The sequence below is a fragment of the Lithobates pipiens genome, unplaced genomic scaffold (assembly GCF_037356315.1).
Source record: "Lithobates pipiens isolate NorthernLeopardFrog02 unplaced genomic scaffold, aLitPip1_a1.2 Scaffold_1, whole genome shotgun sequence".
NCBI lineage: Eukaryota > Metazoa > Chordata > Amphibia > Anura > Ranidae > Lithobates > Lithobates pipiens.
Window position 1 is genome coordinate 191,063,733 of NW_027507685.1, and position 27,401 is coordinate 191,091,133.

At 41.1% G+C, this 27,401-nt stretch overlaps 1 protein-coding gene across 3 annotated transcripts in view; it reads right to left on the minus strand.

Annotated features, from left to right (window-relative positions):
- Positions 1-13,100: 13,100 nt before the first annotated feature.
- The window catches only part of MECP2 (methyl-CpG binding protein 2), a 78,142-nt gene continuing 63,841 nt past the window's right edge, over positions 13,101-27,401 (minus strand). For 2 of the 3 annotated variants that reach the window (XM_077479086.1, XM_077479097.1), the window contains exon 3: positions 13,101-21,449. In XM_077479086.1, coding sequence (XP_077335212.1) covers positions 20,414-21,449 — 1,036 coding nt within the window. In that variant the 3' untranslated portion in view covers positions 13,101-20,413. The remainder of the gene's footprint in view (positions 21,450-27,401) is intronic. The other variant, XR_013274291.1, reaches the window with a different exon arrangement.

Below are 27,401 nucleotides of genomic sequence, written 5' to 3' on the forward strand. Positions count from 1 at the left end.
ACAATCCAATTATCGTACGATTGCTCCGAAAGTGGTATTTTCCGTACGATTTTCTGATTGTGTGTACGGGGTATTAGCTGTCAATGATTTCATTGTGTGACAACACTAAAGTGAAAGCGGACTGTGCTTAACTATAGGTTTATGCACTACTTTATATTAAAAAGTGGATCTAAAGTGAAAACTTGGCTTTTAAATGTGCCTGCCTAGTATGCTGCTTACATTCAGAAAATTTTAGGACAAATGTTTACTTGTTATCCAGAGCACTCCTGTGTGCTGATTAAATACCACCTCTGGTTTAAAGCTGTAGCTAGGGACTATAAATATTATAAGCATAGGCATTATTTGGCTGCCTGAGAATTCTGCCTACATTCAGTTTTTTGTTAAACCCACATCATAAAAAACTATCAATTGTGTATTACATGCGGTTTATACTCACTATGAGACTTGTTTTCTGTATTCTGTAAAAAACCTGGTTGACCCTGCTGTTCTGTCTCCGCCATCTGTCCAGGTCCCCAATTCAGCTAGGGATTTTGCAGGGCAGTGTTGCCAGTTCTGCAAATGCTCAGTTTTCAGTGAGTTTCTATGCCAAGCATTTCCTCCCCATCACATCTGAGCAGCCCATGTGACTATAGAGTCATACATGTGGGTGTATACACAGTGGTAAATGACAGACCACTCCCTTCCTCCTCCTCCTCCATGCCCACTAACCAGCTAAACACAACGGGGGTGGGATATTACCTGTAGATTGATGGAGGCTTCATCTCCCTGTTATTCAAACGCAGACTGCAGGGGCGTGACAGTCTGTAACTGGCAGAAATCCATCCACACCATGTTATTGCCAAAAAATATAAAATATTTGATTTTAAATATATATTTGTATGACAATTTAAAACTTTTTTTAAAAAATATATCATTTACTTTTACTCTGTATTCCAAAGGCTGTTTTTTTATTTTGAACATGTGACCAGCAGCAGAGGACTAGAATCTCCTGCTTATGTTTCCCAGCACAGGCTGGGAAAGAGCCGAGTCATGTGACAGCTGTATACTGATTAGGAGAAAGGTACTTAGATTTTTTTTTTGTTAATTACAGTGCCATCATCCAAATACAGAAATAGAATGTACATTAAAGTGGAGCACCCCCCCCCCCCCCCCCCCCCACAGGCATAAACTGATGACTTTTAATATTAGGACACTTGCCTGTCCTGGAATCCAGTTTCCTACTGTGAATGTGCAAAGCGTGCTGCGCTTTCAGAATGCCTCAGCGGGGGCTGAACTTCGTGGCAAGCTCTCTCGGAAGTGGGGATGGGTACCTGTCAAAAACAGGTACCCCCCCCATAAAGGTGCCAAAATGTGGCACCAGTGGGGGAGGGGGGTGGGAAAGCAGAGCTTCCACTTACTTTAAATAGTGTGCGTTTTGTATCACTTTAATGGCAGGCCAAATAGCTACTTTAATGGTGGATTCAACTATTCAGAACTAGTAGTATTAATATATCTCATATTTGTGAATGTAAAAAGATAATTTCTGCAAGCTGAACAGAGCAGGACTACTTGCATGACACTTCCTGCAACATCTGTCATAGTATTTCCCTACTATAAAATTAACACGATGGAAGGAATTGACAGAGTGATGCAAGCACCATTCTTAAATATAAAAATGGAGCAGACGATGCTCCGAATTAGCAAAAGTTGCACAAGCACCTTCCTTAATTAGGAGTGACCATTTCTCTGTTCTGCCATGTCTGACAGCACAGAGAACATGAAAGCTGGAGCTGCATGCTTCTGTCTTTCTGCTGTCTCTGCCCAGGTGGAGGAGGAGGAGGAGGATTGCAGGCTCTGCTTGTGTAGTGTAAACACATGACATACTTAGAAGGTTGCACCTGGCAGGAATCTGCAGCAGTTTTTTTTTTAATAGATATCAGCTATAGTCCCTCTGTTAATTAGTTGCTGACCTGCACTGGTTTCTATTTACTTTTTGAAATAGAAACCGATGCAGATAAGACTTAAAACAAGTCTATCTGCTTAGTTAAAAATGCATCCAATAACTCCTGGCAGATTACTGCACAATATAATGGCGCAGAAAGCTTAGTGAATTCCCTTGAATGTTTTTGCTGAATCTAGCTTCTGGAAAGCTACCCATCTACTGCTAAATTTGTTTAGCTAATTTTACACCACCTTTGCAGATTGATGGACATATATTATTCAAAAGACATCCATCCCCTCCCACATATTTACTTGGATCTTGAATAGGGACAGTGAAACATACAAGCTTTTTGAAGATTCCAGCTACTCTTAGATTTCACACTATATGGAAATCTGGATAATCTGCCAACATCGCAAATGTAGAATGTGCGGCCATTCTGGTGCCCAAATTAGTCAAGTCTGGATCTGCTCAGACAGTCCCATGTTTGCGTTTGACCTGCATAAATTGACTAAAGGGTCACAGCTATGGATTAGGTTGAGCACAATTTGGGTGAGGCCAAGCATAACATACTGAACACCATACAATGAAATGGTACACAAAATAGGTAGAGCAGGAAGAAACAGTACTATGAAAGGAAGTACAGATCTATGCCTTTTCATACAATTACCGTATTAACGAACATAAACACAAATAAAAAAAACTCTATTCATCCATAAGTAAACATGATTACAGAAAAAACTGTATCTATAACTACGGAACGTTGCACTGAATATTTGCCAACTAGTTGTTTGTTAAAAAAAAAAGAAAATGAAAATGCCTTTTATTTATTCCCAACTGAAATGCTTAAGTAATCAAATGTGTGCATTTAAATAGCCACGTAAAACTAGGTCTGTAAAATTCAAAATTTGCTTTTGTCACTTCGAAACATTCCAAAAAAACAAAATTACTTCAGACACCTCCTCCCTCTATCAAAAACCACAAAAATACCACCTTGCTGTAATTTCAGTGGATTGCAACCCTTAGGGCCGGTTCACACTGCGAGCCGCGGCGAGGCGTCTCCGACTTCCTCGCCGCGACTTGCAGGGGGGGGTCAGCGGCGACTTGCAGAGGACTTCTGCATAGAAGTCAATGCAAGTCGCCCCCGAAGTCGCCCCGAAGTAGTACAGGAACCTTTTTTCTGAGTCGGAGCGACTCGAGTCGCTCCTCTCAGAACGGTTCCATTGTACTCAATGGGGACGACTTGCGGGAGCGAGGCGAGGCGAGCCGTGTCGCCTCGCCTCGCGCCGCAGTGTGAACCGGCCCTTATGTAAGGTTTGATTTGTTTACTTGTAAACAACCTGTTCAATATTTGATCATTATAAAACTAAGCTTTCAACTCTCAAAATTGACCCCTGGTTTTAGAACCCTATTCATGCTATGAGGAAGGCTTTGGCAAAACGAGGTTAGCATTATTTGGATTGTACACTGCTATTGTGCCTGAATAATACAGCAGCTTTGGGTTGCTGGCGATTTTTTACCATGGATTTACAGTGAACTATTCATCAGAAACCTTGAGGCTGCATTCACACCTCTGTGTTTCCCGGGGTGTTAATGGATGAGATTACCAGGGAAATGTGTAAAAAGTCATTTTCTGTGGAGTCAGTTCATATTACTGTCCTGCAGCACAATAGGAAAACAAATCCTACAATTATGTTTTAGGCGCTGTAGTGTCCATTGTAAAAATTAGAATTCCTACTTCTTTCTCAAATTAAGCTGGTGAATGGGCCCTCCAAATTCCACCCAACATTTTGATTAGCGAAAGCCAGCAAATCCCTCCATACAGCCTCCCATGCCTTATTTTAGGGTGCACAATCCAGTCACTGTGTATCTTTCAAACTCCTCTTAGAAAGCAGCTGTTGAGAGTTCTACGCTTGGGAGTGGAGCCTGGCATGCCCAGCATTGCAAGCTCCATTCATAATAGTAAAATTCTGCCACTAGCTTTTTTTTTTTTTTTCTCGTTTTGGTGGAGAATGCGAGCATCGATCCTGCTACTAGCTTATGACTTAAAGCAGTAGTAAACGATCTACTTGCCACCTGTGCTATAGCTGAAAGACAGCTACAGTGCGGGCCTTAATTGCCGGGAGGGCATCCATGTCCTTCCGAGCAAGCACCGCCTGCGCGTCCCTGTGGGGCGCGTTCTTTGATCACCGAGTCTGAGACTTGGCTGATCACAGATCCGAGTAAGGGGTCGATCCCAGCCCCTTAACACGTGATCAGCTGTCAGCGAATGATGGCTGATCACCAGCTTCTGTCAGAGGGACATTAGTCCCTCACACAGAAAGCCACGGCTGCATTTTCTGTGTCCACCAGTGTCAGCTGCCAACTGTGCCATCTACCAGTACCCACCAGTGCCTCCTACCAGTGCCCATAGTGCCATGCAACGCCCACCAGTGCGCCAATCAATGCCCACCAGTGTCTCAATCAGTGCCACAGATCAGTGCTGCCTATCAGTGTTACCTACCAGTGACACCCAGTGATCAGTCACCTATCAGTGCCCATCAGCGCCAACTATCAGTGAAGGAGGAAAATTACCGGTTTTCAAAATTTTATAACAAACTATGAAAGTTTTTTTTTTTTTTTTATTTAATTTTTGGTCCTTTTTTGTTTTATTTAGCAAAAAATAAAAAATAAACTCAGCAGCAATTAAATACCACCAAAGAAAGCTCTGTGTGAAAAAAAAAAACTGTAATCTGGGCACACTGTAGCATGAGCGCGCAATTGCCAAAGAGGGACAGCGCTGAAAGCTGAAAATTGGTCTGTGGGGAAGGGGGTTTAAGTACCCAGTAAGCAAGTGGTAAAAAAAAAAATAAAGAAAGAAAAAACAATTTCCGCCTGCAAGGTGAAGACATAATGTGCTAGTATGCATCGCATACTAGCACATTCTGAAGGCGTTACTTTGAAATGAAGCCCCCCCCAGTGGTGCTTTGTCACTGCTGCAGAGGCTTCCATCTTCACCCCACTTCGCAGTCTGTGGCTGCTTGATTATGGCCTCGCATGCGCGAGGGAGTCTCAGCCACGGCACACAGCTCTGAATCAATGCCACGGGTATGCCGTTCCTTCAGAGCACAGGTGCCAGTGACATCCCCGGCTGCTGCTCACTGGAACTGTTTAAGTGATATTCATTTTACCTACAAGAAAGGTTGAACTTGATGGGCTTGTGTCTTTTTCAACCTCAACTACTATGCAACTATGTAACTGAAAGTTTTATTATAAGCTTACCTGTAGGTAAAAATCTGAAATCACAGTTCCCCTGGGCAAATATGTTAGCTCGCTTCCAGACCATTAGGGGGCATGTGCCCCCACTGCCAGAGCCTATGTGCGTGCCCGATGGTCACGATGAGCGCAAGGCACCCGCGATCGCTCCACACAGACACAGAACAGAGAGCTGTAAATGTAAATAGACAGATCTCTGTTCTGTCAGGGAAGCGTATGAACAACGATCAGACTCCTCACCCAGGCAGTCCCATCCCCCAGTTAGAATCACTCCCTAGGACACACAGTTAACCCTTTCCCTGCAAGTGTCATTTATACAGTAATCAGTGCGTTTTAATAGCATTGATCGCTGTATAAATGTCAATGGTCCCCCACAGTCCAATTAAAATCACAGACCACCACCCATTACTAGTAAAAAAAAAAGAATAATAATGCCATAAATATAGCTCCTTTTTTGTAGACACTATAACTTTTGCGCAAACAAATCAATATATCCTTATTGCGATTTTTCCCAAAATATGTATAAGTATACTGTATATATTGGCCCAAACTGAGGAAGAATTATTATTTTTTTTAAATGTGAGGATATAGCAAAAAAGTAAAAATATTGCCGCTTTAAAAAAAAAAAAAAAAAAGTTGCTTTTTTGTTTATAGCACAAATAAATAAATCTCAGGAGGTGATCAATTACCACCAAAAGAAAGCTCTATTTATTTTTGTACAAAGCTTCCATTGTCAGTTAAAACTACGCAGTGCCGAATCGCAAGAAATGGCCTGGTCATTAAGGGGGCAAATCTTCCGGGGCTGAAGTGGTTAATTAAATTTTAAATAAAAAAACAGGACAATAGAATTACAGTAAGTCCACTGTAAAAGAAGCATGACCAAAGCGCTTTTGACCATACTTCTCTTGCTAGTCATAGGAGTGCACATATGCTCTCCTTTGACCCAGAGTCAGCTAACAGCAGGCTAAAGTCGGCTGAAATTAAAGAGCCACTCCAGACTTTGGAAGTATCCTGACATTATTATCAGGATCCACCTAGATGGCTGATCAGCAGATGTCTCAGCGTGCCACTGAGAGCCTGAGCCAGAAGAGACAGTGGTGACCGACAGTCACTGCTCCTGGGAAGACTGCAGAACTGAATGATCAGCAGTCATGTATAACTCAGTTCTCTGGCTTAGAGCCAATGGGGGAAACAGCTGCAGCATGGAGGCGAGTATATTTTGGGGATTTTTTTGTGCATCCCCACACTTCCTTTAACCGGTTCCCGACCAGCACACGCCGATGTACATCGGCAGAATGGCACAGGCAGGCATATTGGCATACAGGTACGTCCAATCTTCAATGCTGCCCTGCCATAGCGAGCATGCCGCCGGCGGCGCGCTCGCGTGCGGGTCGGGACCCTCGTGAGTCCGGTCTCGGGTCCCGCGAACTCGATCGCCGTGGGCATACCCACGATCATCTCACGGGACGGGTGAATGGAGAAGTGCCATTGTAAACAGCATTTCTCCATTCTGCCTAGCAACTAGTGACGCTGATCTCTGCTCCATGTGATTGGAGCAGAGATCAGTGTTCACTAAATGAAAGCCCAACCCCCCACAGTTAGTAACACACCCCTAGGAACACTTAACCCCTACACTGCCACCCACTGGTTAACCCCTTCACTGCCAGTGTCATTTACACAGGAATCACTGCATTTATATAGCAGTGATTGCTGTATAACTGACAATGGTCCCATAAATGTGTCAAAAATATCCGATGTGTCCGCCATAATGCCGCAGTCACAATAAAAATTGCTGATCGCCACCATTACTAGTATATTTAAAAAAATTAAAAAATAAAAATAAAAAATTTTATAAAAAATGCCATACAACTATCCCTATTTTGTAAGCGCTATAACTTTTGCGCAAACCAATCAATAATCGCTTATTGCGATTTTTTTTTACCAAAAATATGTAGAAGAAGAAGAATACGTATCGGCCTAAACTGAGGGGAAAAAATGTTTTTTTTTATATATATTTTTGGGGGATATTATAACAAAGTAAAAAATAATGCTTTTTTTTCAAAATTGTTGCTCTATTTTTGTTTATAGCGCAAAAAATAAAAACCGCAGGGGTGATCAAATACCACCAAAAGAAAGCTCTATTTGTGGGAAAAAAAGGACGTCAATTTTATTTGGGAGCCACGTCGCACGACCGCACAATTGTCAGTTAAAGTGACGCAGTGCCGAATCGCAAAAAGTGGTCTGGTCTTTGACCAGCAAAATGGTCCGGTCTGTAAGTGGTTAATGAAGGACACATATAGACTGGGCTTCTTTGCTTAAAGATAGAAAATTGAACACCTTTATGGCCAAGTAGGGCTACAATTAGATGGCCGATTATTATTTTGATGAATCAGTTAATAACCTACAGCTTCTCCATTGAAGTATATCGAACCAAAATAGCACAAAAAAGTCCTTATCTTTTCCAAATACAAAGTGGCTGAAAAAATCATTGATGTGAATGTGTCCCATGGGAAACAATGTAAATGAACTGTAGTGTCTTTCTGCAAAAAGCACCAAAAAAAACAGAGGTGTGACCCAGGCCTGAGATGTTTAGTAACAGAATGGGGTTAAAAAAAAACGTAAAAATAAAAAATAAAAAAAAAAATAAAATTAGTACAAAGAGCAAATAATCGCTACTGTAAGGGGTTAATTTTTTACTACGGGACAGTGAAAGTAATATTTTACAGTAGCGATTTGCTCTTTTTGTACTATAAAGTACAAATTTTTTTTTTTTAACCCCATTAGGTTAGTGGCCAATTTCATAATCTATTCGTTGTCGATTAATCGATTAGTTGTTTTGGCTCTATGGCCAAGTATAGAAACCCAAGCCCCAACAAGTTCTTTTTTTATTAGGCCAATTAAAGGGGGGGGCGCATGTGGTTAATTATAAAGCCCACGCAAGCTTTGAAGTAAATGCACAGGTTACAGAAGAGAAGGCAATGAGTTTTAAAACCTAGAATAGAGTACTTACATTGCATATCATACAATAACTACATACACATAATAAAAGCGTTTTGAAAAACATCATCTACCATGCTAGACATATGCTATCTGGGTGGATATATTTTGGTCAATTCATAAATGAATGTTCTGCCGTAAGTAGAATTTAATTTGCATTTTAAACAAACTTACTTTATTATGCGCAAACAGCAAAAGCAGTGCTACATGAAGGAACCTGAAATGGAGGCCCAAATCTGACTCGCTGTGAAACCCTAAGACTTATGCTACTATGTTTTCTATTTAGGCATCACAACACAGCTTCATTGGCACGCCAGTATTTATTACACAGAGAAGAGTTGCACTGCCTTGTATGCAAAGACAGCGAATAACTGCTTAAATAATGTAGAACTGTAATAATGTAGAAGCTTTGGTGACCACCACACTGAAATCTGAAGGTAATGTATTAAAGCTGTAGAAAAGCACATATATACCGGTCAATCTAATGTAACCTATGACAAGGATCTTTGAACACAGAACTGAGCCTTGCAATCATATTTCAGTATATGCTGAAGTAAACCTTTTCTACAGGGAATACATTTACATACAAGGTAGGAAACAAAAAAATATGAAATCGTGGGAGGTAAGCTAATGTGCATATCAGGCTTAGCCATGTTTAAGCCTTCGGTTTTTCTGAAGGTCATGTAGCAACTATTTTATTGCCTCAGTATGTGTCTGTGTCAGTCAGCACAGTTATTCCCTACAGAAGTTTATTGGTAATGATTCAAGCCTGGCCACAATGCTTCCAGCAGCAGCATAGCAAAAAAAAAAAAAAAAAAAAAGAAGGGGCTCAGCAAGGAAGCATCAAAAGAACCAATATGGGCACAAGGAAATGCAAGATTTGCAGATCTACCTTCCCCTTCGTCCACTTTATTGTTCAACGTGGAGTTCTATCCATTACAGCAGCATCCGTTTGCTATATTATATAGCAAAATAATGTTTTATTGGAAACAGCTAGAGCTTCAATTCCACTTAGTACCATACAACTTACAAAACATTTTGGCACTGTTGCCAACAACGATGCAAAATTGTTAAAAGGCCAAAGCTTTTTAGGCCTCACTTCTCTTGTAGGGTCAAAGGAGTGCACTTATTTTTGTCTTCCTATGACCCAGAGTCAACTGACAATGGGCTACTATCTGCTATCAGCTGACGGAGCAGATCCGAGCCAATTCCAAAAATTAGCATTACAAAAAAGTACCGGGTTAAAAGAATTAAATGCAATAGAAAAATGAAAAAAACGGAAACGGCTAAGAAAAGGTAGCGCATGCAGGGAGTGTAAGGCGTCAGTCACACTTGCAGCACATACACTTGTTTATATACAGTGTAGCAAAAAAGTGAAGTTTACATGGTTATTGTATTTCTATATGGACCAGGTTACCTGCATTGTACATGGAAAGAAATTTTGGTCAGACTGTCATGTAGCAAACATGTTTTCTGATGCGTGTAAACTCATTGTAAAAGCACAAACTCACTACAGAAAGGTATAAGGCCTCATACACACTGGGCGTTTGCTCAACTCTCCTGAACACCTTTCTCCTGGCAGAATAAAAGCAGCATAAAAAAAATGCATTTAGATGTGTTAAGCGCTTGGGTGTTAAATAATTTAATTAGTCATAATAATAATATGTTCTGGCCGTTGAAATAATTTAATGATTAAGCGCTAAACTGGAAAGTGTTAAACACATGTTTAGACACATTTAGGCATCTCAAACATTTTTTCTGCCAAAAAGGCTGCTTCTCCTGAATGCATGCTGGCAGTGGGTTTTTTTCACCCTTAACACCTGTGTGCGCATTGATACAAACACTGAGGGGCGTTTAAAGGCAGAATTTTTTTTAAAACAAGCGCTCCTAAAAGTGGCTTTTTTTAAGGTCCAGTGTGCATGAGGCCTAAAAGTAAAATCAAACAATATATTAAGTGAAATATTTATTTACACACTCTTCTACACACTAAATAAAGTTGCTAATGTGTTTGAATCTTACCCATCTCATCGCACCTTCAGTGTCACTTACAACTCCACTTCCTCTTCTCCAACTCCTCTTACCGTTGGGGTCCACCAAGGTTCTGTCCTTGGACCTCTACTATTCTCGATCTATACGTCCTCCCTGGGTCAGCTGATAGCCTCCCATGGCTTTCTCTAACATTTATATGCTGATGACACCCAAATCTATCTCTCTACCCCTCAGCTCACCCCATCAATCTCCTCACGCATCACTGATCTACTAACAGACATATCAGCCTGGATGTCACACCACTTCCTCAAACTTAATCTAAAACCGAGCTCTTAATATTTCCTCCCCCACGTGCCCCTTCGCCTGACTTCTCTGTCAAGATCAATGGAACATCTATCAGTCCATCCCCACATGCCAGAGTGCTAGGGGTAACCTTAGACTCCGAACTGTCCTTTCAGGCCCACATACAAGCCCTGTCCAAATCATGCCGCCTTAGCCTCTGCAACATTTCCAGAATACGCCCCTTTTTAACTAATGACACCACCAAGCTTCTAATTCACTCCCTGGTCATCTCTCGCCTCAACTACTGCAACTCCCTCCTTGTTGGATTACCTTTACACAGACTATCCCCCCTCCAGTCCATAATGAATGCCGCTGCCAGACTCATCCACCTTACCAGTCATTCAGTGTCCTCCACCCCTCTCTGCCAATCCCTGCACTGGCTTCCACTCACCCAACGAATAAAATTCAAAGTACTAACAATAATCTACAAAGCCATCCATAACTCTGCCCCCAGCTACATCACTAACCTTGTCCCAAAATACCAACCAAACCGCCCTCTACGGTCATCCCAAGACCTCCTGCTGCTCTCTAGCTCCCTTGTCACTTCCTCCCATGCTCGCCTCCAGGATTTCTCCAGAGCTTCTCCCATCCTTTGGAACTCCCTACCCCAATCTGTCCGACTGTCCCCTAATCTATCCATCTTTAGACTATCCCTGAAAACCCTTCTCTTCAAAGAAGCCTATCCTGCTTCTAACTAACACGGTTTTACTTCCTCCATCAGCTCATCCCCCACAGCTATTACGTTTTGTATCAATTGCCGCTTCCTTTTTAGATTGTAAGCTCTTAACGAGCAGGGCCCTCTCATTCCTCTTGTACTAAATTGTAATGTAAATGTGATGTCTGCCCTCATGTTGTAAAGCGCTGAGCAAACTGTTGGTGCTATATAAAACCTGTATAATAATAATGTGTGAATGCAGCAAAGAGAAAAGGATGAGACCGGGAAGTGGAAAGGCCATATATGTGGACTCCGGACCACATCAATGATGCTCAAAATGCCAGAGACTTTTCGGTTTCCAACAAACCTCTTGGTAGTAAACCATAGCAGTCACTCAAATGGTCTTTCTGCAATTTAGGGCATGGCAATTAACAGATTTTATGTGGCTTAGCAGGCTACTGAATACCATTGATACTTTTGCTGTTATCACATATTTGCATATGCTATAGACACACTAAGGACCTGTTTCAACTGGCTTTGGGCTTGTGTTCACGGATCAGATCAATTCAGGTGCATTCTGCTAGCATTCCCCACTGGTTTGGAGGCATTTGGAATTCACTGACAGGTATATTTTAACTGCAGATGACTGACATCTGTCTCACATTTGATCTCTGCTGCACCAAACTGTTTCTGCATTTCCATTGACCTGTTTAGGGAGAGAGAAGCTATTCTGTTAACAAAACCTGGCATAGGCCCTAGTGGGGTTCATTCATTAAAATTGAAGTGAAAAAACTGGTGCTGCTGTGCATGGTAGCCAATCAGCTTCTAACTTCAGATTATTCATTTAAAGTGTTACTAAACCGAGGAGTCTGCATTCACTATATCTGGTCTCCCACAGTACACAGAACATGGAAATGCAATAATATTAATAAATATAAACTGCTAAATACCTTTTCTCATCAGTGGTATATAGCAGTCTTGTGACTTCTATCAGTGTGTGGCCGAACACTGGTTTTCATTCTCCCCCGATTGTCCTATGGGGCTGCATGACACCTGACCCTCTGTCTGGATAGTGCAGAATGGACCTGTGCTGATCACATATACCTAACCAAAATATTATATCAATACACCAATACACCAAACTGAGCATGTGCCTCCACAGCTCTGTTCCATCAGCAGATGGATTGAGTACAGTAAAAAGGAGGAGAATCAGAGAAGACAGGATCAAACCGCCTTTTTTTACACAATGGATGGAGGCTTAACCCCTTAGGTTTCACAGTGAGTATAACAAGCATGCTTTACTGCATATACAGACTGATTTTACTGTTGTAGGTTTATCAACACTTCAAGCTTTGACAAAAAAACCTGGAAGCTGATTGATTTCTATGCAGAGCTGCTCCAGGTTTTGCATGCTCCAGTTTTAGCAAATCAACCTCAATGGCTTTTAGATTTGCTTTGATGCAGAAAGCAGAGATATATGGCTATATAAAATATACTGGTGCTTTTTCCAAGAGATTTCTAGACATCCAAGCTGGACAGTCATACAGTGTCAGACAGGGCTTATTCTCCTAGCTACCAAAAGTAATGGTAGCAGACTGGAAACAGACTCTTGGGTCACAAGAATGCAAAATCAATAGACTGAAACCTGGTACTGAAGAGAAGAGACTGTAGCTCTACTGAAAATAGTGCATCAATTTCAGTAGAGCTAAAGTCTATTCTCAAACGCAAGGTGTCAGTCTATATATTTATGTAATTATATGTATAAAAAAAACAAAGATGGATGGAACACTTAAATAAAAACCTAGTTAGGAGATAGATAACCAGGCACCCCCTTAGGCAGCTAGGCTGGGACATGTAGCTCATCCAAAGAGCCATAGCTTATCTATATTTGAACTTTATCATCTATGTAAATCAGTTAAGAAAATAAAATCAATAGGACAAACATTGAATGAATGCTAGAAGCAGAGTTTGTTTGGTATATTTCAGTATACAGACATTTACACACATTATTTTCTTATGTATGGATACAAAGTCTTTCCTATGTCACAGGTACTTTCACTTATAATAAATCACACAATCAAGACATAACTAAAGTGCTCTCTATGAAAAGGCATTTGAGAAGGGCACCTGATTTTACAAAAAAAAAAAAAAAAAAAAAAAAAGTGCACAACTCATGTTAAAGAAAAATCATGGAAGAAAAACAAAATGTGACAATGTACTGAAAATCATATTTATAGAGCAGTTGTCTGTCATTTCAGCCCAGTAGTATATGGAAGTTATAAAATAAAAAACAAAAAAAACACCATCACCAGGCTAAATCTACAGAGAGTCTGTCATTGTTGCTCTGAAACAGTCAAATATATATTCTTGAACGCAAGTACTGAAGCAGTTTGTCTAGTTTGTGGATTTCTGCATGCCAAACAGAACCTTTTTTGTGGAAATAAAACAAGACAATGGAAGAAGTCTCAAAATGATGATAAAATAATCCTATGTAAAATTATTTCCAAAGACTTGGACAACGTAAAACATTAAATGGTTGTTGAACACCTGCACAGAATGGACAGTTCCTTGAAGGATGTAGACATGATTAACGAGGGCTCCGCCTCCCTTTGCAACGTCATTCCTGTTCACGCCGAGTACATTATGCTCCTTGTGTCATCTAAGGATACATAGGGTTTTTTTTACTGCCATTTAAACACACTTGTAGAACTGAGTTCTCTGTAAACAAAATATTTTCCTCTTTTTTGCTTTGCCAAAAAAGAAAATGGTAAGGTGCAGGTTAATAAGGACTTCCAGGGTAGGCCATGTTGTAATCATGAACAAAATATGTAAATAATCCTTTGAACTGTTTAAAGTACAATGTAGTCGTGACTTTTTTTTTTTCTCCTTTTAGAATATATTGAAAAATGCTTTGGAATGAACATGAAGAAAACATGGTCGACATTGTCTGCTCATGTAAGTTAACATGTTACATGGCCCTTATACTTTTTTTTTAAAGCAAGAAGGTATGTGCTGATAAATATCATATGTATATATATTTATATATCTCAATACAATAGCTACTAGGAGTTCTGCACATCTTTGAAGTATAAAATCATGCAAATCCACAGCGTCCTCACAAACAAATATCAGATAAAAACTAATACAAAGGCCTTCACGTTACATTTTAAGAAAAAAAAAATATATATATATATATTATACCACAAAACTAACATTCACTCAGTTAACAGGGAGATGAGACTCTTACATCTATTGCTGAAGAACCGCTTCTTCAAACTTCTAGGCATCACTTAAACTGCTATAGGAGGTGGTATTCTGCCATCTGTGGAATTTTACACTGAACACGGAAAACCGTGGAAAGACAAAATAAAAGGTGTACCAAGCGAGTTCTTGTTTTCATTTTTAAGCCTGCACTAGAAATAGTTGGATGAACAAAATTTTTCTTTCACACTTCTATGTGTAAAATGCAGCGCCCTCCTCCTACCACCACAAATATTAAGTGCATCTCTTTTCTCCCCACCCCAGATAAATAATAGCAAAGGAATAATATGTAATAACATATATATATGGTGCCTTAATTGCTAAAGTAATTATCTGAAATCAAAGTAGCCCAATGGGAGGTTTCTCCATGATATCCCTTTAGCTTACTTTCTTGTCCTGTGCATGATGCAAAAAGGTATTCATATTCATCCCGCACACTGCTTCTCAATACACAAGCTCTTTGAGAAGAAACTTGGGCATGGGTGCAGCAGCTTTTGTGGGGGGGGGGGGGGTCACCTGACCATTGAGTAAAAACCTATTAGCCATGTGAAACCCTGTGAATATCTCCATTATGTGGGCACTGGTATCTTGATAATCTAAAACGCATAATTAAGGTGATTCTAAAGCCAAAATGTTTTTACCTTAATGCCTTCCCTGAATTAAGTTAAAAAAAATAATAATGTAAAGCCTTGTCCTCCCCCCTTCCTTGTGTGAGGGAAGAGAGAGAGAGAGGAGATCCAGCACTGTGCAAGGCTGCATCTCGTCTCCCCCGTCTTCACAGACTCAGGCAGTGAGGAAGATGTGGGGTTTGGCCAATCCCTGCTGTGCATGTCTTTCGAGAGATGCTCCATAAACACACAGCTCGGGAGTGAGCCTGCACTATGCACCCCCCCCCCCCCCCCCATAGCAAGCATCTTAAGAAAAGGAGGAGCCAAGATAGACTGCGGGGGTCCCAAGAAGAGTCAGTTCATGCTGCTCTGTGCAATACCATTGCACAGAGCAGGTGAGTACAATATGTTTATTACTGTAATATAAATTGTATCTTTAGTAACACTTTCATGCAAACCTTTTTTTTTTTTTACTAGCTGGAGTTCAGCTTCATCCATTTCATGGAATTACCTTTTCCTGATATTATCAGCCCATTGCTGACTGCAGCTAGAAGCCCAATGAAATCTATATGGCAGTTGAGGAGGTAATGTGACCAGTTCAATTGGCTACTGATTAGAGATCACATGCCATTCCAGTACATCATCTAAGTGCTCAGTCTGAAAGGTATACAGCTTGTTTAAAATAAATACAGACCTAAAATTGACAACTGGAATCTGACAGGCCACTCAAAGCTGTAGAATATCCTGACAGAAATCATTTTTTATAACAGGAAGTCCTTATAAAACTGCCAAATGAAAGAACAAATGAAGTAAAAAAAGAAAAACTTAGAGTTTCGCAGCTTCATGTGACTGTCTTCTTAAATGAAAAAAAAAAAAAAAAAAAAGAAGTGCCCAGCTAAATAGATTTACAGAATTATTATAAAAAATAAAATAAATAAAATTAATTTCCCCAAATTCCTGCCTTCTAAATATTCACTATTTCAGTCTTTCTTCTGAAAAGGAAGAAAAGCAGGGCAACAGTTATCATCACTACAGAAAAGCTACTTGTACTACAATGAACTGGAAGAACATTTGGTATCGATTTCCCTAATAATTGTGAAATGCTGCCAATTCTAAGACAGTTGTCATCCCTTAACAGACTTGATAATGAAACAAAACACCTTCGCAAATAAGCTTTGACAGGAGCCATTCTCCCCCTAGTATATACTGGTAACAAGGATAATGCATCAGTGAATAGGTGTAGCTTTATGACTCCTGAACATCTGATACACAGAGCTTGGGTTGGAGAATGGCTGCTTCCTTCACAACGTCATCTCGAGGGTGTTTAGTTCTCAACAGCAAATCTCTAAATGAATTGTATGCAGTAGTGTCCAAAAGTCTGAAGAACAATGTTTATTTCAAACCATCGTTTTTACTCGGGTGAGGTTTATTAAAAGGTGCTTTGTTTGAAACCAAAATGTACCTATCCTGTTCATGAACAATTTAAATCATTTAAATTTATTGTGAAAGCATAACATTTATTTAGATAAAACCTGTGCTCCCAATAACGAGGGATACATTTCGTAGGCCTTAAAGTGATATTTTTGAAGGAAAAATAAAATAAAATAAAATAAAAAGGACTAACAAACATGTTATACTTACCTGCTCTGTGCAGTGGTTTTGCATAGAGCAGCACCAATCCTCCTCTTCTTGGGTCCCCCCGCCAGTGCTCCTGGTCCCCCCCCTCTCCTGTCGAGTGCCCCCCACAGCAAGCAGTTTGCTATGGGGGCACCCGAGCCACAGCTGTGTGTGTCCATCCAGACACAGAGCCATGTATTGGCCCCGCCCCCTCTCCTGATTGGCTGACTGACCAACAGTGGCGGGGCCAATGGCGCTGCTGCTGTGTATCTGCCAATCAGGAGGGAAAGTCCTGGACAGCTGAGGCACTCGTGCACATCGGTGGATCGAGATGGGGGGGATGCTGCGAACAGGTTTATCATCTTAGTGCCAGTTCACACCAGATGCAGTTCCATGCGCTTTTTTTTCTGCGCAAAATGCATGCACAGTGTTTTCCATGTTTTGCAATGGCTCTAGTTCACACCATGCAGTGCGTTTCCGGTCAGTTTCTCCACCGGAAACTGACTGCATGGCGTGAACTAGAGCCATTGCAATACATGGAAAAAAACTGTCCATGCATTTTTAGTGCAGGAAAAACGCACGGAACTGAACTGCATCTGGTGTGAACTGGCTCTTAATGCATAAAATATGCATAAAGATAAAAAAACCTTCTGCCTTTAGAATCACTAACTTTCAAAATACAATATGTGAAAATCTAGTATTTCACATATTATATTATATCCTTGAGGATTTAAATTTTTAACACTTTAGCCATTTAGGATGGGTTCATTTAGTGAGATAGTGTGCGCAGATTGTTTCAGATCCTAACAAATAATTCTCCAAGGTCCTGTTCACACCATCACACTGCCATTGGTACAATACAGCGACATTCACTCTAAATGGCACCCCAAACACACCTTGCCATAACTGTTAACTCTATACCATGAGTTGAATTGTGCTGTTACAGAAAATACATGCTAGTTAATGAGCTATTGCAGTGCAAACGTGTGGATGGGTCTTAAATGTTAGCAATAACTCCAGGAATGCAGCCACTGTGAATGCCGCCTTCTGGACTGATCGCTTTAATATACATTTTTACAGAGCACTAGAAAAATCCCCAGTGGACCTTCTGGTCTCAGTTCCAGCAGCTGCAGTCGCATGCAGCTGCTGTGCCCACCCCAAAATACACAAAAGACAAATTTTTATATGAATAAAGAGCAGAGGGGAGGGGCAGCAAAAATTTCTGTGCGTGAGAAGACAGCTTATGTTCCGTCAGAGCTCCGGGAGTGTAGCAATAGCTGTGTTCACAGAACACCATAATACCCTGATGTAAATTAAAAAGAGAGGAGTCCAAGAGGTGGCATGCATGGACTTACCTTATAGTATGCCAGCACATTTTACAGACTGGCTGAATTCCTGGAGTGCAGCTTTAGGCTGGGTTCACATATGAGCACACATCAGCTCATAGCAGTAGGTCCAGTGTGTCCTCATTCACCGTTTCAGGTCTGATTTCAAGCCGATTTTTTGGCGGCATTCGGACCTGAAATGGACCAAAAGACGCACACAGCGTTCCTGCGCAAATCACACTGCAGCCACTGCAGAGATATGTGAACAGGCTCCATAGAGAGTTAGTCACAATCTCCTGCTATTGCAAATTGGATGCTTGCATAACTTGGATGCATGCAGAACTTGCATCCAATTCACACTAGTGTGAACCCAGCCTTAATGTCAGAAAAGCACTGAAATATTTTAGAACCATTTCTATCTCTATTAAAAAAAAGAAAAAAAAAAAAAAAAAAAAAGGAGGAGATGAAGGAATCATTTTAAGTTTTGATAAATTTGAGTGCTGAGGAAATTTTCCAGAGCCAGACTGCAGTTAGACACACATAGTTCCTTAGTGGGCAGTATAATGTACGCTGGAGATAATGCTACACATTAAATTAATCCAAAGCAATTCTTAAGTGAGCAGAGCACCTAAAACTGGCATCAAATGACCTTCATTACAAGGCAAAAGAAGATCTTCCTATGATATTGAAATCCTGATTAACAAAAAAGCTCAATTCTACTTCGTAAACTTGCAGTCAGCTAATGATTGTGAGAGCAGAGAATTCCAATACAAAATTCTTTCACAACATGACAAATGTGCAAATAAAAGTATGGGCTAATAATATAGAAACATGACTGTTGAAAACTGAATGACCTAAAAAAGTTACATTGTAATTACAGATGGTTATTATTGTTTTATAAGTGGAGAGGAGAACCTCTCTGGTAATACCCATCAGGCATTCAATTGACAACGTTTTGGCTGGACAACAGAGTATAAAACCTACGATCAAATGTGGCAGTGTAAATGTTCAAGTGTAGGGAAGATTCGCCTGTTATGGAATGGATTTATACAGGACCAACTGCACCCTGACAGTACTAAAAATACAAATACATTTCTGTTGATTTGCATTTGTGACAAATGATGTAAATGTTAGAAAATTTTCATTTTAGGTTAAAACAAACTACCTTATTTCCACATAATTTATAAAATAAAACACAGTTCTTTGATACTAATCTCAGACTTTTGGATCCTACTAAACGTATTAAAGTTTGGGGAAATCCCCTGATTTATGTTATCAGCCATTTCAGACCATCAAAAGGCTGCTTTGAGTGTTCTTCAATGAGTTTACTCATAAAGGAAGTCTATTGTGCATACTGTATTATCATCCCCCACATTACATTTTTCATCATAAGTTAATAATTTCTGCGCTGTAAGTTTCAACATGTATGTCCACAAACATTACTGACAGTTCTTTACACAACTAAAATGACAAACAAAAAAACTTTCACTGTAACTACAAGTATCCTTGGTCTCCTAAAATCCTGTCCACTGCCACTCTCTTTCATTTCTCAGTAAATAACTTATTGCCGAACTGCCACCATTTTATAGACCAAATCACCAATAGTAATTATTTTTTTTTTTTTTTTTTTTTTTTTTAGGAGCTGGGGTAATTTATTTAAAAAATATTCTTTCAAACAGTATAGTCTTCATTAAATACTCAAGGGCTCACACAGCAAGTTCAAATTTCCCCCTTTAGGTATAGGGCTAACCATGTACTAAAGTCACAAGAATAACAAAAATATCTACATAGCCTTTAAATATACCAGCTGCCACTGAAAAAAAAAAAAGGAGAATTAAGAGAGCATTGGGTAAAGATCTAATATATACATGGCAGATACGGTACCCTATTTAAAAGGCTAAAAGGCTTTTGTATACCCTGGCTCAGTCCATGGGACACAATCATTTGGCAATACTGTGGTCTGGACTAAATCAAACCCCATACTTTTTATATTTACCACAGGTAAAAAGTAAATATGCAAGATTCTAATCTGCAGCAACAAGAATGCCACTACAGATGGCACGGGGACTGGAGTGTGCTAAACAGGAGCAAAGCTTAAGTTGGCATACCTAAAAAGTTAAGGAGACAGCCCACCTTGGTCAGTAGTATGATGCAGAGTAAGCCATGTTCAAAGGAGCCTATTTAGTATAAAAAAAAGTGCAAAGCGGCTTCTGTCTCTGTTAGAAGTCTTCACCCCTGACTCACTGTGCTCGTCGGTAATAAAAAGATCCACAACTGACATTCACTCCCACCCTGAAGCTACGAAACTCCAAGCTACAGGAGGAAAAATAGACTTTTCTTTACTTCATTTATAGGGAAGCGTTGTCAGAGCCCTACCCACAAGGAGAAGAGACAACAGCTGCCTTTATTTAACAGTTTTTTTTATATCTCTTTAAACTTCTTAAAGTCAGCTAACTCTTTCAGTCACCGGTGTTCTGGTGTCAACAGGTTCCTCCCTGCTCGGCCGTTGTATGGATGAAGAAACAATGTCTTTTCGTTCACCTTCCCCTCTGTTTCTGCACTTATCTGCAGGCTGAGTCTTAGGCAGCTCCTGTGTACAACCATCGCTCTCAGGGACTTTGTCCTCTTTGCAAATTTTGACACTTAAGTCCTGTGGCTCCGGGGCACTTACACTGTCCTTTGAAGTCTCTGGCTCCAGACTAGTTGTAGATGCCTTAGATGCGGAGTGGTGGTGATGGTGGTGGTGATGGTGGTGATGCTGTTGCTCCTTTTTGGGCAGAGTGCTCTTACTTTTAGGACTACTTTCTTTACTTTTGCTTTCTGGGCTTTTAGCAGGATTCTGTATTTTTACGCCCTTTTCGGTAACGGCAGACGGAATCTCTGGGGGCTCTGGGTCTTTAACCTCCAGGCTTACAGTTTCCCGTGTCTTACGTTTCTTTATTGGTAATACAGTCTCTAAGAGGGGCTTTACGGAAGACTCTTTGATTGCTTTTTTCTTTGCGGCTTCAGCTGCTGCTGCCGCAGCAGCAGCGGCAGCAGCAGCGGCGCTGCCACTGCCTGGCTTGCGGCCCCGTTTTTTTGGAGCTGCTGACGGGTCAATTTCTGATTTTCTTTTCCGCCCTGGGCGCTTAATGACAAGAACCTGTTCTGATGTAGTTGCATCAGATTCTTCTTTATTTCCAGATAAAGGCATTTTGACCAGAAGCTTTCCTGGAGTCTTTTCAACTACTCTCTTAACCTGTACACCCTCTAGCTTGACTATTGGCTTTGCCTTCCCGCTTCCTTTTGGCCGTCCCCTTCCTCGGCCAGTACCGGTGGGTTTTGAAGCTTTCGGCTTTTTCGGCAGTTTCTGTTCTCTTCGAGAAGGGCTTCCTCTTCCGGTTACAGTGAAATCAAAATCATTGGGGTCGAGGGATGTGTCGCCTACTTTTTGGAAGTATGCTATAAGCTCGACTTTTGACCGAAAAGCTTTTCCACTTGGGCTATTTGAAAAAAAAAATATATATATAAGATTAAAAAACACATTATGATAAGCAGTGCAAGCCTTGCATATCTGCATGTAGATCTTTGGCAAGACACTTTGTGATAAATTGCATTAAAAATACACACTTTAAGCTTGTATATGTAAAAATGTGTTGGTTATTTGTGGAGAAAGTATTCGTGCAAAGAGGTTGCATTTGATGGAAAACACCATGCTTGTATGTACACCTTATAATGGCCTGTAGGTGGGGCTGTCTGCCAAGTTTGAATGCAATGGATTAAAACACGCATCTTTATATTTTTACTATGTCATTACTTTTTGTTCTGAAGCAGAAAAAAACCCCATAGGCCTCAAATGGCAAGTGCATCATAGTAACAACTGTTTAACAAAAAGAAAAAATGATAAGCGACTTAAACCCCTATTTCCCATTTTACACATTTGCGATGCGTGAGGCATTTGTGTAGATTCCAAGATTTTCCTAGCAGAATTAGCCATTTCCTTCCATGACTTAACATGTCACGTTTACATCTTAGGTGAAGTATTTTTATTTATGTTTGATTATGTAAGATAAAACATAGATTCAACTATATTGTTGTTCACCAAAAACAGCCACTCTTTGGATTTATATTGTACCTTTATTACAATGCATGTTAACTTTTGAGTACATGCATAGGCCATGTATTTTGTGTGGTTTGCTTTTTTTCTTGTTCTATATGAAAAATTCTATAAAAAAAATAATAATCTGATTCAACTACTTACCGACCATGTTATATGGTGGCAGGTTGGCCCTCCTGTGCAAACTGCCATAGCTGTACGGCGGCACACGCTCACTGCGGGAGTGTGCCCGTGGGTCAGGCGGAAATCTATCCCATAGTTTGTAGATGCGATAACATTTGCGCAAACCAATATTTCGCCTATTGTGTTTTTTTTTTTACCAAAAATATGTAAAGAATATATAATCGGCCTAAACTGATAAAAAATGTGTTTAATATGTTTTTCTTGGATATGTATTATAGCAAAAAGTTTAAAAAAAAATTCTGTTTAGTGCCAAAAAAAAAAAGCAGAAGCAATCACATATGGAGAAAAAAAACCCCCATAAATTGGGTTTGGGTACAGCGTCGCATGAACGTGCAATTGTCAGTTAAAGTAATGCTGTTTCGCAGTGCCTGGTCATGAAGGGGGGTAAATCTTCCAGAGGTGAGGTGAAGTGGTTAAGAAAAAAATTAATTTGTGTACAGGCACGTGGTATGTCAAGATCACTTTTCCCAGGCTACAGTCATAGTTGCTGGTGTTCTCTCTTTCTGTTGCAGAAGAAATATGGAAGTCACTACTGTAGACTTGTATTTTAAAAAGGTGCATGTTTGCCAGTTTTCAGCTTTCAGCGCTCACACTTTGCATGGCAATTGTTCGATCATGCTACAATGTACTCAGATTAAATTTTTAGCATTCCCCCCCCCCCCCCCCCCCAAATAAAATTTCTTTTGGTGGTATGTAATCACTACTGGGATTTTTTACATTTTTTATTTTTTGCAAAAAAGACCCGTTCCCCAACCCCCACCCCGGAGGGAACAGGGAATTATGTGATGTAATGTGGAGGAAAAACTTCAACAAGAGCTTATATTGTGGATTGGTACATGCACGCAAGGAAAGGTCTGTACCACCGTTTAGTTTTTATTTTGATAATTTGGTGGTGTATGGTTTCTGTATAAACTCTGCGGCATGATTAACTATACACAGGTGGGTAATATTGGATTTAAGTAAAACCACAGCACTATTTATATATTAATTCTTTCATCTGTTCTGCTTGTTCTAATCATAGAGCTGGCAGCTAATTTAAGTGGATTTAGGAAGGGTGGGTGCAAAGGTACTTGACTATAGAGCTGTTTTTATTTTTTATATAAAATATTTATGCAAGGTAGGGGAAAATAAATCTGCCCCCTGTATCACTTAAACACCCCCCATGCCAGCAATGATGTGGCTGTAAACTATGATTTTAGTACACTGGGCAATTCAAAAGGAGCAGATCATGAATAGATGCAAAAGCACATGTCGTCTTCAATTAAAATGCATCAAAACAATTAGTGGCTGCAGAGATACACAGCTGAAGTTGCATGCAAATCCTAAATTTCCTTATGCTCGCTGAACTTAGACTGGCCTCTCCTGCATCCCCAGCTGAGGCTAACCAAATAAAGGACAAGTTGAGAAGGTCAGAGGGTGGGATGGGACAAAATCAAGTTGGACTTTCATAGGATGTTGGAATTTACATATCATTTCAACTGAAACTAGATTAGATTATTTTGACGTGCAGTTTATATAGAAATGTTTTAATATATTTTCTTATTATAGCTCTGTTGAATTTGCTACATCTGTGACACATTTTCTTTAAAGGGATTAAACAGCAAGACAAGATGGTATCAGATTTTGAACATTTAAAAAACGGAAAACTGTATACTCACCTTCCGTAATTTTCCTTTCCTGACACATCTTCATGGCAGCACACACAGGGGTTGTGACTCCGCCCCCCACAACTTGACAGGATTGGATTAGCTATAAATTTGAAGGGGAGACCCCCCCCCCCCCCCGCTGCATTCTCTGTATATATCATCACAAAGAAATAGGATGGGAACTGTGTGCTGCCATGAAGATGCGTCAGAAAAGGAAAATTACGGGAGGTGAGTATACCATTTCCTGTTTTCCTGATGCCTTCATGGCAGCACACACTGGGAAATAACTCGCCAGTCGGGTGGGTGCAAGTAAAAACAAAACTTTTATTCCTCATAATGCAGAAGAATTGGCTCTAATGATGGATCTGCCAAAGTCAGTCGTGGACAGGTGAGCCGAGTGCACCTTGTAGTGGGAAATAAAGGTTTGCCTGGAGGACCAAGATGCTGCTCTGCATATTGTCTCTGGAGAGACCCTGCAATATGCTGCCCAGGAGGTAGCCACTGCCCTTGTTGAATGAGCCCTGATGCCCTCAGGAATCGCCAGGCACTGGGAGGAATATGCCTTCTTAATGGTTCTGACCAGCCAGGATGCAATGGTACATGAGGAAGCCGCTTGCCCGCATTTGGATCCATGAGGGATGATCAAAAGAATCCGTCCTTCTAAAAAAGGTGGTAGCATATAAGTAGTTAATGATGGTCGTCCTCACATCTAGTGGGTGCGGATCTCCCTGATCGTCAGAGAAGGATGGAAGAATGATGTCCTGGTTGTAGTGGAAGGAAGTAGCTACTTTGGGTATGAATCGTTCCGAGCGTCTTAGAACCACTCTGTCGGGAAAGAGAACCAAATGAGGTTCCGAAATCATCAATGCTTGGATTTCTGACACCCTTCTTGCTGATGTAATTGCAATGAGGAAGGTTAGTTTTAAAGTCAAGTCCCATAGAGAGATTGTTTCAAACGGAATAAACGGAGGAGTAGATAGAGCATGGAGAACTATTGATAAATCCCATGATGGAAAGACTGGTTTTCTGTGAGGTTTGATGTTTAGATAGGCCCTCAGGAATTGGATTACTAAGGGATGGAATGCCCACTTCATATCTGTTTTGGCTGACAGGGCAGATACTTGAACTTTGAGGGTACTTCGACTAAGACCCTTGTTAATCCGATTGGAGGAATTCCAGAATATGAGCAGGTTCCGGAGAAATGCTATTCCATCCCTTCTGTTGAGCCATGGAGCAGAATCTTTCCCAAATTTTAGAATAAATGGTATTAGTCGTAACCTTCCTGGCTTGCATCAGAGTTGATATAACCTCCTGAGAGCAGCCCTGAGCTCTTAGCCTAGCCCTCTCAATCTCCAGGCCATCAGGTGCAACTTCTCTGGTGCTGGATGCAGGAATTGACCTTGAGATAAAAGATCCGGAGTTATCGGAAGAGGAATAGGAGGTTGGAGGTTGAGCTGTAAAAGTGTTGTGAACTTCGGCCTCCTCGGCCACAGTGGAATAATTGCGATTACTGTCGCCGAGGACCTCCGGAGCCTGGACAGGAACCTCGCAATCCAACGGGGTTGGAGGAAATATATACCCCAACCTGAAGTTCCATGGGTGACTCACCCCCTCCGCCGATGGGAACAAACCTCTTGACAGGAAGATCTTGGCTGCTAGATCTATTTCTGGCATTCCCCAGACCTCCGCAAGGAGAGAGAAGGTTTGAGGGTTCAAAGACCACTCGTTGGATGTTTCTCGACTTAGGTAGTCGGCTAATATGTTCTGTGTTGCTGGAACACACTGCTTTCAAACTCGTAAGATGTATCTGGGCCCACTCTAAAATGGGCCAAACCTCCTCCATCAATGTGGCACTCCTGGTACCTCCTTGACTCTGAATATAGGACACTGAACAACAAAGTGGCAATGCGGATAACCACATTCTTGCCTCTCAGGAGTGGTGCAAACGCTCTTAAGGCATGGAAGGCTGCTCTGAGCTCCAGAATGTTTGAGGCTAGGCCTAAGGCCTGAAAATGCCACTGCCCCTGGGCTGCCTGATCCTGAAAGTGGGCTCCCCAACCTGTCTGGCAGTCATCCGAAGTGACTACTGGGTCCGGAGGGACTATTGGTCTGTATCTCTCGAAATTGCTCGGATGTGTCCACCACCATATCGGTTATCTCCAGATCGGTGAAGCAAAGATGGTCTGATGCATCGATACTCCATCCCACTGCCTGAGAAATTAGTTCTGCAGAGTTCTCATGTGCCACTGCGCCCACTGCACCATGGGTATGGTTGCAGACATGGACCCCAGTACACTCAGACAGGCTCTGGCTGGCAATTGATTTGTTGACAACAGTCTCTGCATCTTCCGTATTAGAGGCCTGATCTTTTCCTGTGGGAGCTGTATCCTGTTCAACCTGGTGTCTAGATCTGCCCCCAAAAAAAACATTATCTGTGTAGGTTGTAGACTGCTCTTTCTCCAGTTGATTATCCACCCGAACTTCTGAAGCGTTGTAAGGAGAATCTCCCGGTGATGGATCAGAGTTTCCTGATCTTCTGCTAAAAGTAGGATTTTGTCTAGGTAATGGTGGATCCGTAATCCCCTTTCCCTGAGATATGCCACTAGTGGTAACAGAACTTTGGTGAATGTCCTGGGGGCCGAGGAGATGCCGAATGGGAGACACCAGAATTGGAAATGATGCTGTTTATGGCAAATCGCAGAAACTTTTGAAAAGCTGGATGAACTGGCACATGAAGATAAGCGTCTGATAAATCTATAGAAAGCATCCAGTCGTCTAGATTTAATCGCCAGAAGAATGGACTGTAGATTTTCCATTTTGAAAGACTCCACTTTGATGCCTCTGTTGAGCCGTTTGAGGTCTAATACAGGTTGCAGGTCACCTGTCCTCTTTTTCACCAAAAACAGGGGGGAATAGAACCCCTTCCCTTTTTGGTATGATGGGACCTCCAGGTTTGCTCCCTTCTGTTTCAACTCTGCTATGTACTTCACTAGCAGATTTCTTTTGGATAGTGAGGATGGAAGTCTGGTTGTCCGGAAGCGATTTGGTGGGATTCGGTTTGAATTTCCATCTGTGACAGAATTTGATTGTGGATAACGTCCATAAGTCCTTTATGTGGTTTTTCCAAATTTTGAAGACGTTTTTAAGCCTGGCGCCCACCTGAGCCAGGTGGGCGGGCAAAATTTCAAAATTACTTCTGCTGTTCCCCAGCCGGGGTAGCCTTGGACTTCTGTATCCTGAGAACGGAAGGTTTTATATGTTCTTCCAGTCCCTTCTAAACTCCCTACCCGGACGGTAGGATCTGGATTCCCTGTATTTGTCCGGAAGATTACGTTTGAAAGCTGGTCCTTTTGTGTTCTGGGTCTTCTATTGGAAGGAATCAGATCCGATTTCCCTCCTGTTACCTTGGAGATGGCCGAATCCAATTTGGCACCGAAAAGGTTCGAACCATCATACGGAATCCTGCACCAATTTGTTTTGGATGCTGCATCTGCCATCCATGGTTTGAG